The sequence below is a fragment of the Natrix helvetica genome (assembly GCF_964273705.1).
Source record: "Natrix helvetica genome assembly, chromosome: 5".
Taxonomy (NCBI): domain Eukaryota; kingdom Metazoa; phylum Chordata; class Lepidosauria; order Squamata; family Natricidae; genus Natrix; species Natrix helvetica.
Window position 1 is genome coordinate 88,767,047 of NC_138551.1, and position 19,179 is coordinate 88,786,225.

At 42.0% G+C, this 19,179-nt stretch overlaps 1 protein-coding gene across 2 annotated transcripts in view; it reads left to right on the forward strand.

Annotated features, from left to right (window-relative positions):
• UNC5B (unc-5 netrin receptor B) overlaps nt 1–14,345 on the forward strand; it is a 276,302-nt gene extending 261,957 nt beyond the window's left edge. For both annotated transcript variants that reach the window (XM_081954501.1, XM_081954502.1), the window contains one exon: nt 453–14,345. In XM_081954501.1, the coding sequence (XP_081810627.1) occupies nt 453–618 (166 nt within the window). In that variant the 3' untranslated portion in view covers nt 619–14,345. The remainder of the gene's footprint in view (nt 1–452) is intronic.
• The last annotated feature ends 4,834 nt before the right edge of the window (nt 14,346–19,179 follow it).

Genomic DNA, 19,179 nt, shown 5'->3' on the forward strand with positions numbered 1-19,179 from the left:
ATTTGTGTTATGGGGCTGCATTGTCAGTTGAACAACATTTACCTGGAGTCCTGGATGTATACCAAGAACTATTTCATACGTTCCTTGAAATAATGTTTATAAATCCTAAAGGCAGAATGATGGGGTTGTTATGTTTTAGACCAGGAAGCTGATTTATTGACAGGGGATGCTTAAATAAAACATTTCATCCCCATGATTTTTTCCTTAATCCTTAATATTTTTATTTTATAGTCTCATATTTTTCTCCACTGGCCTTCTTACAAAAACCACTCTGATCCTGAAAATAATTATGATTCCAGGGTTTTGATTTCACGGCGGTATGGATTTAATTAGGATGCTAGCTTACTTATGTGAACGATGGCTTCAGAACAGAATATTTCAGTGGCTAATGTTGATGCTGAAGGTCAAAGTTGATGCTTATAGTAAGCTCTTCTACTCCCTATCTTATTTAGGTACCTAAATTTCTTTGCCACCAAAGCCAGCCCAACGGGGGTAATCCTGGACTTATGGGAAGCTCAACATCAAGACGATGGAGACCTTAACACTCTGGCCAGTGCCTTGGAAGAGATGGGCAAGAGTGAGATGCTGGTTGTCATGGCAACAGAAGGAGAGTGTTGATGCAGCTGTTGGAGACTTCCAGCCACGTGGAGGATTGAGTAAGAGAGGGACAGGAAAAAAAAAACTTAAAAAGGGGAAAAAAAGCTCGTTGGAACCAGTGGGAACCAGTTGGAATCAGTTGCAAAGAAGGAGCAGAGTCAAGGCGCTGAAGGATTCAACTCAGGTTTCTTCTCCTTCTCATACTCCTCCCTCCTGAAATCACAATCAGCCTTAGAAATTGCGGAGTTTACAAGCAATCCAAGTGTTAAAGACTCCTTCCTCCTTATTCCTCACAGCCTTTGGATTACAGCTTGAAAGCAATGCATCATTGCTAACGGTGACCACAGCCTCAGGCAGCAGTGTCTTCTCCAAAATCTCTGTTGTCTCTGTTGTGGTTTATTATGAGGGCTGCTGGAATCTGGGCTGTTAATTTGTTTGGTTCTTTGTTGATCTCTTCTTGACTTTCTCTTTTCCCATTCCCTACTTTGCTCTTATTGCTTCTTTTCTGGCATTTATGCTTTGAAGAGTGGAGTACAATTTAGTAAAGGCGACTCCTGTCAGAAGCTTCAGACAGCTTAAAATACACACACGTGCAAGGGAAAAAAATGGAAATCCGTTTCTTAGGAAACGCAAGTAAATGTATTATCCAGATCTTTGGATGCATCCTTTTTTTAAAATATATATATATATATATATATATAAATATATATTAAGAATCTTTCATCTATGTGAGAGCAAGGATATCTTGGCACTCAAAGAGAAAGAGAGAGAGAGAAAGGGAGACTTCTGGCGGTAAATTAAAAAATTGTCAGTGTATGTCAGGAGTGTCAAACTGGTGGCCTGCAAGCCGTTTGCGTCACGCGCAGGCCACGCCCACCCCTGCTCCACAAATGGGGGAAACGTCGCAAAATGTCACATGAAGGCAACTTGGCACAGCAAGTTTGACACCCATGATATATGTGATTATCTCTGAAGCTTGGTGGGGTAGGATTGCTGATGGGATTAGAGAAAAAATGAGGGTCTAAAAGGACAAATTGTGTCCTTTTTCACATGGTGTTTAATTTTTTATTATTATTATTATTGTTCGCCATAGTACCGAGAATTGCCAGAGTGTGGGAACAAGCTAACAACTCATTCATAGCATAACAAACTGACTTCTGAAAATGTAGTTGTAATAATGTTTGGCCAGATGTAAAGGCCTACAAGAATGAGACATTTTGGAGTAGACAGATTTGGAAGGTTTTTTTGTTTTAAAGAGCTTTCTGAAAAGACCAACATATTGTGTATTCTTCCCAGCCCTCAAAACAAGTATAATCTTATTTTGGTTATGTCTCGACACACTGTCTGCTTTGTGGCATTTATTTTCCTCTGAATTCAGTTCTTTTGGTGGTCCAACTCGAATAACACTCTGGCTAGTATCAGAGTAGCTCCATTAAATTTGTCTAAAAACGTTTTGCATGGTGTGGGCTTTATAGCATCCATTCTATACAGGTTCTATCCATTTTATACAAAATGCAATTGTCCTTGATATACAGTGGTACCTCGGTATTTGACTGCTTCAAAATGTGTTGAATTTGGTACTCAATGCATTTTGATGTCAAAAAACGTTGCCCCAGTACTCTTAGTTTCTTTGGCATTTGGCCTGCTGAAAAAGGAAGCTGCAGAGAGCAAACAGGAAGTCAGCCATGCTGGGAAGGTGACTGACATAGGAACATAGACAGAAAATTCTTCCCAGCCAAAAGAAAGGGTCACGTAATAAATCACCTGGTTTGTTTGGCATTCATAGTTCTTAGTACACACTGCAATTCCCAGAACCAATTCATGTTGAATACCAAGGTACAACTGTAGAGGTACAGCCTACAAACATGGTTTTCTCAGCCTGTGTTCTAAAGCCCTTTCTAACTGTAGCTGTGTCAAAAGAGAATGATAGAAACTTTAAATGTGAAAGTATTTTTGCAGCCTTATGTCTGAATGATTTGGGGATAAGCTGAACTATTTAAAGAGGCCCGTACTAACACATTCCACCACAGCCCAATGTCTGTCTGAGAATACGCTCCCATGGAATAGCAGAATAACAGAGTTGGAAGGGACTTTGGAGATCTTCTAGTCCAACTCCTGCTCACACAGGAGACCCTGCATACCATTTCAGACAAGTGGCTGTCTGATCTCCCTCAAGTCTCTCCCATCTCCAGAAAGTTGATAAAACTGTAATGCCCACATACAAACCAGCTTGTTTTGATAGAATGTGTGCAGACGGTAAAGTTATCCATTTAAATCAGGAGTGTCAAACTTGATTTCATTGAGGGCCGCATCAGCGTTGTGTTTGACCTCGGGAAGCCGGGTGGGCGTGGCCAGCTATACCCCACTCGTGTCAGGGGTGCCTGTGGTGGCCTGAGAGCTCTGCCAGCGAAAATGGGCTGTTTCCAGGGTGGCCCTGGGGGTGAGATCTAAGCACCCTGCGGGCCAGATCCGGCTGTCGGGGCATGAGTTTGACACCCCTGGTTTAAATGAAAGCTCTTTGGAATGTATTTTGGACACGGAGAGAAATGGTAATGCTGAGTGAATTTGAAACTTTTAGGCAGAATCCGATCATTATCACAAACATATCTTTCCTCTGCTGTTGTTGCAGTGTTTGCTGATTGAAGGATTTGCAAATACTTCAGATAAAGTCCTTTGTATCGTGTGAAGTTGATGCTTTTAGGGTTATTTTTGTTTTTACATGGCTTGTATTGAGATCATGTTGAGGTAACAAGGTTTCTGCGGGAATGTCAATTCAGTAGCAAATGGGCGTGGGATTTATTCCTAGTAGCTAAAGTTAACCATGATGCACCTTTAGAAGGGGGTTAAGTTGTAGTTGCTGATGTAATTGATGGGAGTTCTGAGGAATCGATGCAAAAATGTCTTTTATTCTGAATTTTTATAAGGTGCTTTTGAAAAGTGGCTTCAAGTAAAACAAGCCCTCATTTGCTTTTATTCCCAGCTGAGAGGTTATCCTTTGACTCAGTTAACACAAGTCAGGTAGACCTCGATTTACAACCACAATTGGGATCAGAATCTCCACAACAACTGCTAAGCAAGGCAGTTGTTACGTGAGCTACACCCACTTTTATGACCTTTTTGGCCACAGATGTTAATGTTCTGATCGAGGCTTCCAAACAGCATGAAGCAAACTCCTGGTCCCGACAAAAAACCCTTTTATTAATTGACTGTGAATACTGCTCATTCACATCCAGCAAAGTCTTTCAAGGGAGGATTTACAGTCACAGACCTTCTCTGGCTTGGAGAGCTGCCAGGTCGATATCTGCAAAACTTGGCAAGGGGTCTCGGAGAGTCACGAACCAATTAAGCGAACTCATTGTCTCCTGCAAAGTCCATTCCCCTTTTGCTCCTCTTTTGTTCCCTCTGGGAGGGGCCATTCATCGTCCACCTGTGGCCTTAGTCACAAGAAGACCCCTGTTCTTTAGCTGTTCCCTTCGTCTGGCAACTCTGTGCACATACACACAGGCTCCAGCTGTTCGTCTGCCTCACTGATGTCTGACTCTGAAGGCAGCTGATAACTGGCATACGGCTCTGGCCCCCTCTCTGCCTGTGACACAGAGCCCTGATCAGAGCCTTCCCCAGATTCATGTTCCTCTCCCTCACTGTACGAATCTGCTGCCAGGCCACAACAGTTAAGTTAATCATGCGGCTGTCCAGCGAATCTGGTTCCTTCCTTCCCCCCCACCTCCGTTGATTTTACTTGTCAGAAGCCAACTGGGTAGGTGGCGAACACATGCCAATCACTAAACACCCAAATTTTAATCACAGGTCTGTGGGTAGGCTGCAATGGTTATAAGTGTGACGACAGGTCATAAGTCACTTTTTTCAGTGGCTGTTGCAACTCCAAACTGTCTCTAAAATGAATGGTTGTAAATCAAGGGCTACCTGTCTATGGGGAAACATGACTGCTTCTCCCTGGCGTGCACTGAATTTGGCCATTTCCCACTAGTGATTTGAAGTGTTTTGCTAGCATTGCTCAGCCAAATGATACCAAGCCTGCCTTCATGTTTGTTATTTTGGCACAACGACAAGGGTTGGATGATGCTAGAAAAGGCTAGAAGATGGCCAAGAAGAAGGACTTCTATCTACCCGCAACCATGGGGCCACAGTGATGCAAGGCATAGGTGTTTGATTCCTCACCCTCTCGTTTTTAAAAGCATTGATTATGTAACATACACATATACGTGGCATCAGGTAAATTAGGGAGTAGGGCACATCAATCCCTTTAGCAGAAGAGTGTGATCAAGGAAACGAATCACAAACTTCCTTTAATTGAGTTTTCATGCCAAGCGGGTTACAGTACAGAATCTTGAGAACTGAGATACAAGCCATTGTGTCAGTGGTGAAATTCAAATTTTTTTTTACTATCGGTTCTGTGGGCGTGGCGTGGTGGGAATGGCAGAGGAAAGATACTGCAAAATCCCCATTCCCACCCACCTCTGGGGCCAGTCAGAGGTGGTATTTGCCAGTTCTCCGAACTATTCAACGTTTCCGCTACTGGTTCTCCAGAACCTACTGAATTTCACCCCTGCATTGAGTCCTTCCTTATTAATAAGTTCATTAAGAAGAGGAGGGCTTTTGGGTTCCTTTATCTCAGGACATCTGCATTATACACACTACGGATAAGTTTCTTTGATACGCCTGTCATGAACTTTCCCGTTGCTTCTTGTCCAGAGCTGCTTCTCCTTCTATCTCAGCCTCAGTGTAGGAACCTTTCCGTTTTCTATGTGTACTTCTTTGAGCCAGCTTATTTCTTTCTGTCTCTCTCTGTCTTACTTTCTTTCTCTTGTGTAATGAATTCCAGCATGTGCTGCAAACACCTGCTTGTGTCTTTCCTCCTTCCTAAGATCTATCCCAGAAGTGCACTTTAGTTCTAGCTTGCTTTACAGAAAAGTTAATACCCCACTCTTTAAAGTGGCTGAATATTCACAAGGATATCTCACCCTCCTGAGACCTCAGTGCTTTCACCTTAGAGGTTTATGATATCTTCACGTTTTCATGTATGATTTTTGCAAGATCTTCTTGAGGTGAGAATGCTGAAGTCTCGTAAGATCTTGGCCATTTTCAGAATTTATATTGGGAGGGTTCCAGGAACCCTGAAAGATAGCTAGACCCTACCCTGTTTCCCTGAAAATAAGACCTCCCCAGATAATAAGCCCAATCAGGCTTTTGAGTGCATGCGCTGAAACAAATCTTCCCCTGAAAACAAGCTCTCCACGAAAATATTGCAACACAGCAGCAGCCATGAGGTGACCACGCTCGCCGCCTCCTGCACCTCAAAAATAATAAGACCTCCCAAAAATAAGGCCAAGCGCTTATTTCAGGGGTCAAAAGAAAATAAGACCGTGTCTTATTTTCGGTGAAACATGGTAGTAGAAGAGTAGTTGTGATCAATGTTCTTGACCTTTTCTCAAGCAGCATCTGTATCATAAGTAGGCAAAATTGTATGTTATGTCATGTGGAACTCTTGCTTTTCCTCATAGGTAGATTTGCTAACCAGAAGCGCCATCCTTTCTCATACAAATCTGCAAAGCTGAGATAGCAGCAGGCTGATGAAAATGCAATTCTTTAAACCTCCTTAGAGCCATGAATGTGTATATAACATGGGCAGATAATCGCTCCCAAGTAAAATAGAATTCTCCCAAACAAACACCATGTATTAAGGCAATGCAAAGCATTCGAAAAGGGCTCTTTGTAAAGCTCTTTGCTTCTAGGACCTTAGTAAGGTCCTAGAAGCAGCACAGGCTTCTACTACTGCATTGAAGGTTTTCTCTGCATGGTGTGGACCAGGGGCGAAATCTACATACCTTTGCTACCAGTTCACAAATGTGAGCGTGTACGCAGAGCGTCAAAAATGGACGTAATGACATCCGGGCGGGTGGGTGGAGCCTGCTTCCAAGCGCACCTGCAAAAGTATATAGAACAACAGGGGGGGGGAATCCGCTGTACCACGAGATTTAGATTAGCTAGAAAGCAGGAAATCAGCTAATATAAATCATGCATCACACAGCTGATCGCCAGAAATACTAGTTTGCCCAAACCGATAACATTTTTTTTCCTACCGGCTCAGCGCACCAGTCCAAAACGGTAGCATTTCGCCCCTGGTGTGGACATACATTTAATTTTGCTGGGGATTTCACCAAAATATTTTGTACTGCCCTATGTCCTGAACATCTTGGGATTTATGTTATTTTAGTCTCCATGATTTCTGAATCAAAACGTTATCTTGCAGAACATACAGTGGCCGCCAATTGAGATGCTGTTTATATTAATGAAAACATATACAATTATATTGTTAAGCATAGTGACAAGTATTTTTATTAGTACTTGAGAAGAGTGCTTAATTCTCTTTGGGCAGATTCTTCCCAGTGGCCACAAATGATTAACTGTAGAGAGGCTTCTGAAGCTATAAAAAAGATTAAACGAGGAAAAGTGCAGGAAATCCAGATGAATTATTGGCTTCAGGTTATAAATGCTTTGATGATGGACTCTTGTGCAACCTTTGCAAAACACAATTAATGCTGTCTTGCAGAGAGGAAAGATGCCTGAGATATGGAAAGATGCAAATAAACATTAATATCTAGCGGAGGATTTGCCTTGACAAGAAATTATACTCCAATATAATTACTAATGGTTCACAATGAATGATCCTAACTGATAGATTGAACATAATTTTGCAAGAATTTATTTGTGAAGATCAAGTTGGGTTTTTATCTCAAAGCCAATTAAAAGATAATGTTAGAAACGTGTTGGATATTTTGGAATATTTTGAACACCATTATGAGATATTTACATTGCTGACATCACCATTCCTGCCCAGCACTCTCAAAATTACTAGTTCTGTGTTGCTCCTGGAGACTGCAGGGAACCAAATAAATGGAAGCTCTTAGCAAATGAGCTTTTTCATTTTCCTCCCCTCAGAATAATAATTTTTCAAAAATGAGAACTGGAAGTTGTACACTCTTAACAGCCGTTCAAAGCAGGCAAATTTATAAACAGGCCTTGTTTGGTTCCAATGCAACTGCATTCTTTTTAGAAAAACAGGATGTAATAAGTGTCAGAGCACACACATTTTCATTCTACCTAACGGTGTGCTTTGCAGTACAAGTTAGATCAGTGGTGTCAAACTGGCAGCCTGCATGCCGGAGGTGTCACATGCAGGCCACGCCGACCCCAGCTTCGCAAAGGGGAAAAAAATGTCACGCTATGTCACATGACGGCAATGTGACGCAGCGGGTTTGACACCCTTGAGTTGAAAGCCATGGAAAACGAGCATCACTCATTTTTCCCCATCACTTCCAAAACTTATTTCTTGTCATGGATTCCATTTCTTTGCTTTGAACAACTGTCTGATTCTAAGGCAACGGATATTCCATATAGAGAAGGAAAATGTACACGGTGACTGTTGATTATTCCCAACAACAGATCAATGAGAAAGTTCTTTAGGGTGTTGGAAGAAATGTCCTTCTGGGTTCAGTTCCAAGTGTGGAAAAAGACACTGGAAACATGGAGGCTGTTTGGAAAGATGGTTTAATGGGGAACAGGATCACATGGCTTGAGGTCCTGAACAGAAAAGGGAGAAATCACATGTTGGGTGAAGACGAAAAAGAGACTGAGGTGCTCGAAGTCCCTGGTTTTATGCCCTCTCTGGGCTTTGAACCTGAGCTTGCATTCTGATTGGTGGTCAGACTCCCATGGGGCCATGCAGAGGCAACTCTGTAGGTTGTGTTTTGAGTCCAAGTTTGATTGAGCATTGCTTTTTCCCAGGTGCCCTGTGGTGAGATGGGTAAAGGGCTAATACTATCATGCTTTAATCCCATCACCTTGGAGCTGAAGGGGGGAGAGATTTGTTATGTAGAATAGACTGGTCCAGGCTTTTTAAATGGCCCATTGACAAAGGTGGGGGCTATTAAGAGTGAGTCTGTTTCCTGCCTAAAAACATGTTTCTCCATTTCTGATCCAGGGAAATATAGTATTCCGCCTTTTCAATATTTCCCAGGATATTTCATTTTTCTAGGAGAGGGGGTGGGTTTTAACTTCCTACAAGGGCAAGGCGCTTGTTTCCATTTAGATGGATTTGTATTTAACACCTCATCCCTGGTGACCAAACTGGAAAGAGTCCATAAGTTCTAGAGTAAAAAAGAAAAAAAGGGAGGGGGAGGAATAGAAAAGAGTCCTCAGTCATTTGCTCATGCTGGAATTTGGTTTGAATGAATCAGTTACAATAAAGGTGTCTGAATCTTTGATTCAGAATACATACCAAGGAATGGTTCAGTTAATCATAAGTCAAGCTACAGAGCCTGGATTCATACAACACACCCCATCAAAGAAACCCAAATCACGTCTTACTATGTAAATCAAGCCTAAGTGTGCATGTGTGTTATTTTGGATACAGCGCCTGCTGTCCTAGAGCGCATTTCCAAACGGTTAGTTATATTAGTTCACTCAGAGCTAATATTGGTGTTACGATAGTTTTCTTCTTTCAGCTGGTAATGCTTTGCAGTGCCTTATATAGATATTTTATATTGCAGATGTTCTAGGACATAATTGTTCCTTTTTAAAAAAAAAAAGTATCCATGAATAGTACAAATGATTGTCTTGTAGCAGTTCCGGTATTAAATATATGCCAACTCCACCTTGCGTGGAAAATGAAAGGCAGCACATTTTAATTTCCTTCTTGGTGATCCCACAGTTGTCTACAGCGTCTGTAAAAAAAAAACACACGCAAAAGAGTCCTCAGCTTGGGTAGATCTTTCCTTCAGGTTTCTAGTCCTCATGACCACAGGGAAGAAACAAAGTCAGCGACTGCTAAAGGATCAGGGATTGTCCTCTATACAGATAGTCCTCGATTTACAATAGTTCATTTAGTGACCGTTCAAGTTTGCAGGGGCACTGAAAAAAGTGATCATTTGTCACAGGATCATTGCAACATCCCCAGATGCTTGGCAACTGACTTATATTTATGACGGTTGCATTGTCCCGGGGTTATGGGATCCCCTTTTGCAATCTTCTCACAAACAAAGTCAATGGGGAATCCAGATTCACTTTACAACCGTGTTCCTAACTTAAAAATTACAATGATTCACTTAACAACAGCGCCAAGAAAAAAAAATCATAAAATGGGGCAAAACTCACAAATGTCTCACTTAGTAACATAAATTTTGGGCTCAATTGTGGTTGTAAGTCGAGGATTATTTGTATTTGCTCTGGGAATTTGGAAATAGGCCTAGGTGAGCAAGGAGCTGAACATAGACCTGTGTTAATCAATCCATTCTTTTGCCAGTGTTTTTTGCCTATCGCATTTTCCAGATCTTCCCAGCAGAAGAATCTAGCAGAGATAGTGAATATTGTGAAGGAAGACAAAAAGCTAACTTCAGACGTAAAACTCAAATGCAAATGGATGTGTATTGCTTTTTTTAAAAAAACAACAATTTGCAATAGCCTGTGCTGTTGCAAGAACTACGTAGTTGCAGGGTATTTTCTTATAGCCACTACCTCTTTTCAGATATTGTCCTCTTCTGCCAGCATAGTATGGAGCGGTATTGCTCCAGATGCTGGTCACGTTCTTAATTCTTCTCCCCTTTCACAAGTGCTGCTTTGTAAGCAATAACTTTAAGCAATGACATGATGTAGCAGGTTTTGTATCAAGAAGGTGTTGAGGATTCCTTGATGCTCTTAAGTTAAGGATAGTAGAACCTGTTTCCACACACCATCTGCTCTTTCCTTCCAGTTCTCATGAGCTCCATCCAATGTATACACTGGTCAGAGTTACAAGAACTTGATTAATACAACATCTGAATAGCCACAGGTTCTCCACCTTCTCCTTAGCTTGACTATCCAAACCTAGTACTCTCCTAATTATTGGACTTTTGAGCTCAAAATTCCAGGTGGAGAGGACGGTCAAAAGCTACACATGCTATTGAGGGACTCTAGAACAAAAGAGGGAAGGGACCCTCACTCTCAGGGAGCAGAATTGTTACTAGAGATTATTTCTTTACTTGATACCTTGGTAACCAATTGTTCCTCAGGATGTCTCATTCATTTATTTGATCCTTGCCCCCCCCCCCCACAAAAGATGTCGAAAGCAAGTAAGATTTGCTGTAATAACAGCAGCATTGCACAGAGAGGCGTCTGATTTAGAACAGATTCCAGTGACATTACAATATCTAGTAATATCAATTCGAGATCCTTTATTATCAAAAAATGATATAGCTCAACTTTTAATTCAGAAAATACATTTTTGTATCTGAAGGGTTACCCCCCCCCCCCAAAAAAAAGAATAACAACTGGTAGGTTGGATAAAAAGCATCATTGGAGTGGATTTGGCAATGCTGCAAATTAAAGACCCTTGCAAGTTTTCTTCTCAGGTTATGTAAAGCTTGGATTTAGAGATTCAGCCTGAAAGATTAGATTTGCCTCCGAAATTGAATCAACACACTTGAATTCAAAAGTCCCCATTGTTGAGTCAAAAGGTCTTTCAGAGACTCGAAACAATTTGAGAAGTGGTGGGATTCAAATAATTTAACAACCGGTTCTCTGCCCTAATGACCAGCTGGATAGGCGTGGCCCGGTGGTCATGTGACCATGTGGGCGTAGCCAACTCAAAGTCATTCACGTCAATGGGGGCTTTGCTTTAGCTGTTACAATGTAATAAGAGTTAATCGGAGAGGTAGTTTCTGTAAGCAGGGCAATAAAGATAAGGCTAGAAGCAACAACAGAATGTTTCCTTCCTGCCTTCCTTACAGGATTAGCCCTGTAAAAGTGGAAAAAACCAAAAGGAGATTTCTTCCAACAACCGGTTCTCCGAACTGCTTAGAAAGTTAACAACCGGTTCTCCCTAATAGGTGCGAACTGGCTGAATCCCACCATTGAGTTTGAGTCTGTGAAGAGATTCAAGAGTTTTGCAAATCCGTTTATATTATTGACTCACATTGAATCAACACTCCCACTGAAATCAGTGATTTGAACTAGAGTGAAGCAATCTAGAACATTCTTGCTTTTCTTCAGCTGTGCTTGGCCTCAAACGGAAAATGACTTCTGTAGCGTTTGCAGCCCTGCTGTTTGGTCTTTAAGGGTGTGTTTTGAATGTGTGCCATTTATAAAGTTAGAAGGGCAGAACTTCATGATCCAAACTCCTGTATTTCTTCAAACTACTTTATGCAAAAACAACTCTCCAGTTGCAGCTTGGAAATCTTAAAAGAGTATGGCAAACTATATCAAGACAAATCAGTATTGGGAGTTTCTTTTCACCCATCTGATACAGGGTGTTTTAACATGCGTGTCCTGTATATTCATTAGTCGGTCATAATTTCTTTTCTTTTCTTTTTATAAGGCAAATATCAGGGATCTACATATGCAATATATAGATCTGGCTAAATGTCCAGATTTTTGGAACCAAAAGATAAACTGTGTTTTCTTAATTGCCGCTGGGCTTTTTTTTTTTTAAGTGAAATAATCTGAAGGCCTCTTTCCTGTAGTAAAACAGTGACTGTTTCTGTTAAATATAAATATTATAGTCATTTAACCACAAGGTATTTGGAAAGGACTGCAGGCATTTCCTTCCTCTATAGCAGCAGGTGGAGAGCAATGTGTTGTGGTGAGGGTTTTTTCCTTTCCTTTTTTAAATCTTATGGGATATTTCCAGCTAGTTGGGGGGAAAGAGATTGATCTCATTCTCAGTAAAATGTATACAAGAAGTGCTGCTTCCTGTGTCACAATCTTTTTGTATGTCCTCGCTTTTAATCTAATTTTCTATTATTGCTAAATATTCGAATGAAGTCGGGGCAGTAAGAGGGAAAGTATTAGATAGTGACAAGAATTTAACACTAGAGGCTGCTCTTTAAACCTTGATTTCTTTGGGCAAGGGGTTGCTTATTTGGGGGCTGCACTGAGCAAGCCAAATTAAGGAAATTCTCCCCAAACCCATTGCCCTCCAAAAGTATTGGACTACAATTCTCATAATCCCCAGCAAACATACTCAGAAGCAGTTGGGAAAAGCTGGTTTAAGGGATCAGGTTAGGAGCATAAATATAGTGCTATGGGATTTACAGGTGTCCATTACAGGTGTCCATTGAAACATTAAAAATATCTGCATTAATTGTGTGCTACCTAGACACAGATTCTAAGGGCCAAGTGTCTTAAACATCTATTTTGCTCGCTCTCTCTTCCGTTCTCTTTCTCTCTGTGTATTTCCCTCTCTCTCTCTGTCTCCCAAAATTGCTTTTCCTGTTAATTTTGTTCAAGACCATATACTGTACATCTGGGAATATTTGACCAAGCCTCAGTACAATCGCTATTATTATTTTTTTCGGTTGCATGAACATGTCTCTTTCAGTCATCCAGAGGGAAGGTCCTACAAGCTGATTTTAGTTGCTTATATCAATTGTATGAGAAGAGCTAGAAATGACATGTATGCTCAGAGGCTGCTTATTGAGATAGGAATGCATTGGCCTGCCAAAGAAATTGAAAAAATGCAATGAAAAGTGTGAAACAACCACAGCAGGCCTTTCCAAAGGACTGTAAGGCTTCTGCCTTGCTCTTGAATTCATGTACATGTGTGTGCACATTCATACGTGTGTGTCTGGCGTGAAAACTAGGAAATGGGTGTGTGCTTGAGAAAGCGAGGACTCCGTATAATAGATTGAAGAATGTCTGCACATGACAAAAAAGAGAATGGATGTTGACTTCTCTAGCAGTTAGAAGAGTGCCTCTTTCTCTTTGCTTTTGTTAATGTAGAGCAGTGTTTCTGAATCTCAAGAACTCTACGAGATGGGAAGTTCAACTCCCAGAATTCCTCAGCCAGGAATTGAAGTTCACCCATCTTACAATTGCTGAAGTTGAGAAACACTGGTGTAGCATGACAAAACAGGGAAAGATTCCCCAAGCTGGTACCCTCCAGAACTGTTGGTCCTAGATATTCCAGAGTTTGCAGAGCCATCATTCTGCTGAAAGGAAGCCCACATTTCTTTTACCTTTTATCTTTTCAAGAGTGACCTTCATCATTCTCTAGTTTTTTTCCCTTCTATTTCAATATTTATACCTCCAGAGGATTTCTGGGTTTTTTGGTGGGGGGGGGGAGGGGGCAGAGTTTGGAAGCATCCTCTAAACACTCTGTTTATTCTGTACACTAAGAATTGTAAATAAATTTAGCATTCCTATTGTAACAAATTAATTTTTATGCAATAAATTATATTTCCTAGTCTAATAAAACGTTTCAAATTAAAACAAAAAGAATAGCTGGTTCTTTTGAGATCTGAGAAAGCTGACATCCTCCTTGCTAACTAAGAAAGGTGAGTTTGAGAATCTATGTCGCAGTGTTAGTGGTGGGTAGATTTTCCATTGTGGAAAATGAAATGTGGACTACTGAATGTGACAAGATTGCAGGCAACATGGCTTTGATCAGTGGTGAACTTCAAAAAAATTTTCCTACTGGTTCTGTGGGCGTGGCTTGGTGGTCATGTGACCTGGTGGGCATGCTTGGTGGTCATATGACCGACAACTGACTCACACACAATGTAAAAGCAGCTGGACTTTACACTAAATGGCCCCTGCAACAAGCAGGAACCTCACACAGAGAGCTCAAAAGCAAACTATCACACTTTACACAAAAGCAACACAAAAGCTACACAACTGACTCACACACAATGCAAAAGCAGCTGGACTTCACACAAAATGATCCCTGCAACAAGCAGGAACATCACAGACAATCAGGTACAGCTGATTGTTGCATAGCTGATCGTCAGAACTTTTTTTTTTACTTTTTAAAGCATTTTTTACTACTGGTTTGGGCGAACCAGCCCAAATTGATAGCATCAACTGGCTTTGATGCCGACTCCTTGGCCACATAGACTCTGGAGAAGACACTGGGAAGGAATACAGAATATTTCTTTGTTTCTCAAATGTATAGACTGCCTTTTGAATGTGTTACAACTCTACACCGCTTGCAAAGTCTTAACAATAAAGGATTCCGATAAAATAAATAATTATGTCATCAAAAAAAGAATGTGAAGGAGAAAGCAAACAACAATCCTGTTAAAAACCCAAACGTCGGACCAGGATTCCCTCAGCTACTCTCACCTGCACCTGAGATATTTATTTCAATAGGGCCAGGATAGAAACTGCCGTGGTCCACCAGCAGCCAGCAGATCTGACAGCAGATTCAGACAGTGAGGAGGTTGGGGAGGAAAATGGGCCAGTCCTGGAGTCTGGGGAAGGCTCTGATGAGGGATTCTGTGTCAGAGGCAGAGAGGGGGGCATGGCTGTCTGACAGTTATCAGCTGCCTTCGGAGTCAGACATCAGTGGGGCAGAAGAACAGCTGGAGCCTGTTCCCAGTGTGTGCATGTGCAGAGCTGCCGGGAGAAGGGAACAGCTAAGGAACAAGGGTTGACTCGAGAGAAAGGCCACATGTGGACGATGAATGGCCCCTCCCATAGGGAATAAAGAGGAGCAAAAGGGGAGTGGAGTTTGCAGGAGACAATTAGTTCATCAGGGTGAAGATCTGTTCCTGACTTCTTGCCAAGTATTGTCTGCTACAGAGTGGCGTTTGGAAGATATCAGCCTGGTAGGTCTCCAAGCCTGATAAAGGTCTGTAGTTGTGAAATCTCTTGAAAGACGGTTGGCCGGGACTTTGCTGGAGAGGAATTCACTTTAAACCAAATAAAAGGGGCTTTATCCAGAAAAGGAGTCGGTTTCGTGCTTTGGGAAGCCGAGGTCCAAAGAGAGACTACCAAAATCTCAGGGGGAATGGTGTTCCAGAGAGCAGGGTCCATGACAGACATGACTTGGTTCCTGAGTCCATTGTTTAATCAGTGGGGCTCCGATGTGTCAATTCTGTCACACAAAATGGGACAGGCAGAAACTACAAGTCACCCAAAGGTACTATTGTAATTAAGTAATTTGGTTGCTAGGAAAAGAAGATTGTTTAGCTTCTTATAGAAGAATACCATTCTCCTAGAAAAAAGCATAGCAGATATGAAAGCGGGAAAGAAGAAGCCTTGAAAACCCTTGGAATCACTTTTCTGAGGAGAATCATAGAATTATGTCAGAGTAGGCACAGCGTAGCTATGTGAGACAACCTCGGGCAAAGGCAGTAAACAGAGGTTTATATTTAAATAGTGCAGGGGTGTCCAAACTTGGCAACTTTAAGACTTGTGGACTTCAACTCCCAGAATTCCCCAGCCAGCAGAGCTCTGCTGGCTGGGGAATTCTGGGAGTTGAAGTCCACAAGTCTTAAAGTTGCCAAGTTTGGACACCCCTGAAATAGTGGTTTTATCCACAAAGCATGTATACCAGAGGTGGTATTCTGCCAGTTTGCCCCGGTTCAAGTGAACCGGTAGTGGCAGCAGCGGGAGGCTCCGCCCATCTGCCTAGACGTTATCACAGAAGTTATCACAGATGCGCAGAAGCATCATGTGCAAATGAAGCAAGTGTGCGCACACTCCTGGTTCTAAATTGGTGGCGAAGATAAGAGGATTTCAGACCTGATATATAAATACACATACTTTTAGTCAGACCTCAAACAAAGCAGCACTCAGCTATTACAGCACGGAAGCACAGAGAGAGAGAGATACACCCCAACAGGGCCTCTTCTTATTACAGGGCCTCTTAAAGTGATATCAGCCCCAAAACCTTGCTGACTCATTCTCCTCATTGCATTATCATTACAGTATTACAGCAGCTGGTCAGCTGGTCACCTGACAAATTATAGGGCTGGAAGGGACCTCGGAGGCTTCTAAACCAATCCCCTGCTCAAGGCAGTAGCCTTATACCAGCCAGTCAAATGGTTGTCCAGTCTATTTTTGAAAACCTCCAGTGAAATAGTTGAGTGAAGGAAATATGGCAGCTGATAAAGAAGCTACAATGATTAACATGGATTGTACAAGATTGAATCTGGGTAGGTCACTAGGACCAGAGGTTTACTCTTTTGAGCTTTCAGACTCATTCTGGAGCCCAGCATCAGGGAATGGGCCCCTTGTAAGTTAACAGGAGTGCTGATTTACCACCAAATACTCAGGAACTGAGGATTTGCCATAGTGGTGGGATTCAAAATTGTTTACTACCAGTTCTATGGGCATGGCTTGGTGGGCGTGGCGTGGCTTGGTGGGCATAACTTGGTGGGCATGGCAGGGGAAGGATACTGTAAAATCTCAATTTCCTCCCCATTCCAGGAAAGGTTAATGCAAAATCCTCATTTCCTCCTGATCAGCTGGGGCTTGGGAGGCAGAAAATAGATGGTCGTGGGGCAAGTCAGAGATGGTATTTACCGGTTCTCCGAATGACTCAAAAATTCTACCAGTTCTCCAGAACTGGTCAGAACCTGCTGAATGCCACCCCTGCCTTGCCAGCATAAGGAAACAACAGCCAATCGCCAACCCTCAACACACCAATTAGCCAATAGGAAAGCATTGCATACAGTCGACTCACAGACTAGCCCAAAACTCATATTCCAGGAGGAAAATTCTCTATTAGAATACTGGTTGGGCTCCAGCATGAGTTCAAAAGCTCAGAACAATAGATCTCTGGTCCCAGTGACAGACCCAGATTCAATCTTGCAACATTCTCCTGGGACACGTATATTTGCCTTCACTCATGGATTGTACAGTTCCAGCGACTTTTGAAAACGGATTGCTGGTCTATTGGTTTCTATCCAACAGAGTACGTTTCGTTGATAAACCTAAAATGGCATGAACATTGGCAAGACTGTATAGGAGGTAGGGTGAGACCAAGAATTATACATGGGCCGACTCATGTGTAACATGAATTACATGTGAGAACACATGAATTACATGTGAGATGCGGGACCGCATCTCACCTCACACATCCCTATGACCTATCCGCTCTCACAGGGAGGGACTCCTCCAGGTGCCATCCGCCAAGCAGTGCCAGCGGGTGACGCCTAGGAGTAGAGCCTTCTCTGTGATGGGCCCGACCCTCTGGAATGACCTCCCCCCCCCCCGACATTAGAACTGCTAACGACCTCCACTCCTTCCGACAGAAGCTCAAAACCCACCTGTTCCAATTAGCTGGCTTAGCCAATTGATAGCTCCATCTTCCACCTCCTGGCAAACATTTTATTGGGAATTTTTAAAGGGAATTTTAATTTTATTTGTATTTTAACTAAATATTGTACAGTATTTTTTCTACCTCCTCCGTCTACGTCTATGTCTATGTCCATGTATTTGTATATGGTTTTAATAATGACTGTACACCGCCCCGAGTCCTGCTTAGGAAAGGGTGCGGTCTAGAAATAAAAGCTTATTATTATTATTATAATGGGTGTATAATCCTTGGATAGAAACATGGATTGTACAATTTCAGTGGCTGTTGAAAATGGATGGTTGGTCTGTTGCTGCTATTTAACAAGGTAAGAAAGGCTGATAAAAAGGTATGAACACTGATAAGGATTTATAGGATGTGGGGTGAAACCAACATAAAACTCACTGAAGTGTTTCAGAGCACAATCCAGGGGAGAAGAAGGCTGCAGAGGGAAAGTGCATGGGATGCTTACCTGGAAGGTAAGGGATGAAGGGAAATCAGAAGATCAAAGGTTGACCAATCAAACCCAAGGACACTTGTCAACTCTGTGAGGGATGGCAAATGGTCAATTAACATTGCAAGACCTTTGCTTAAACCTAAATGGGTAAATCAGATTGGTCTTCATAATCAGTAGAATACTGTGGTAAGTACACATATTCAGTTCATTTTTTGAGGGGTTGAAATATGCTGACCTCAAAGCTTTGGAGAATCAAACTTTACAGGAAGAAAAATACAGTGTTTCCCCAAACACTTATTTTCTTTTGACCCCTGAAATAAGCACTTGGCCTTATTTTCAGGGAGGTCTTATTATTTTTGAGGTGCAGGAGGCAGCGAGCGTGGTAACCTCATGGCTGCTGCGGTGTTGCAATATTTTGGGGGAGGGCTTACTTTCAGAGGAGGGCTTATTTTAGTGCATGCGCTCAAAAGCCCAATTGGGCTTATTAGTCTTATTTTCGGGGAAACGGTAAATAAAGCATGAATATTTTTATTACGCCATGCTTTGCTAGAGAAAGTGGCAAACTGCCCACACAAAGAAATGCAGACTAATAGTGTTTAAGCTGGAAATGGGAAAGCGATTTTTTGTTCTGATAAGGCTTTTCCGATACCCACATTATTTCCTGCTCCCTTTATATATTGAGTAAAAAGGAGGGAACACCGCCCCACTAATGAGTAAACTGTGTGGACCTACCTGCTTCAATCAGATCCTCTGTTCTTTACGCTATTAAGAGTCACCCATGTATGAACTGTGCGGTCATACAAATTTGTTTAATAAATAAATACAAATTAAGAGCGGAGAGGTGCAGATCAACCAAGAACAATCTTTGGAATCTCAAGCAGAAACTTTTCCAGTTCTAGTTGAAGAGAGAAAGGTTGAACAGAAGCCTCATGCGTGGAAAATATTTCATTTATCATCAAATAGAGGCTTTGGGTGGGGTGCGATGGGTCAATGGTTAAAGATGCTGAGCTTGTCAGCTGGAAAGCTGACAGCCTAGGTTCAAGACTTGAGC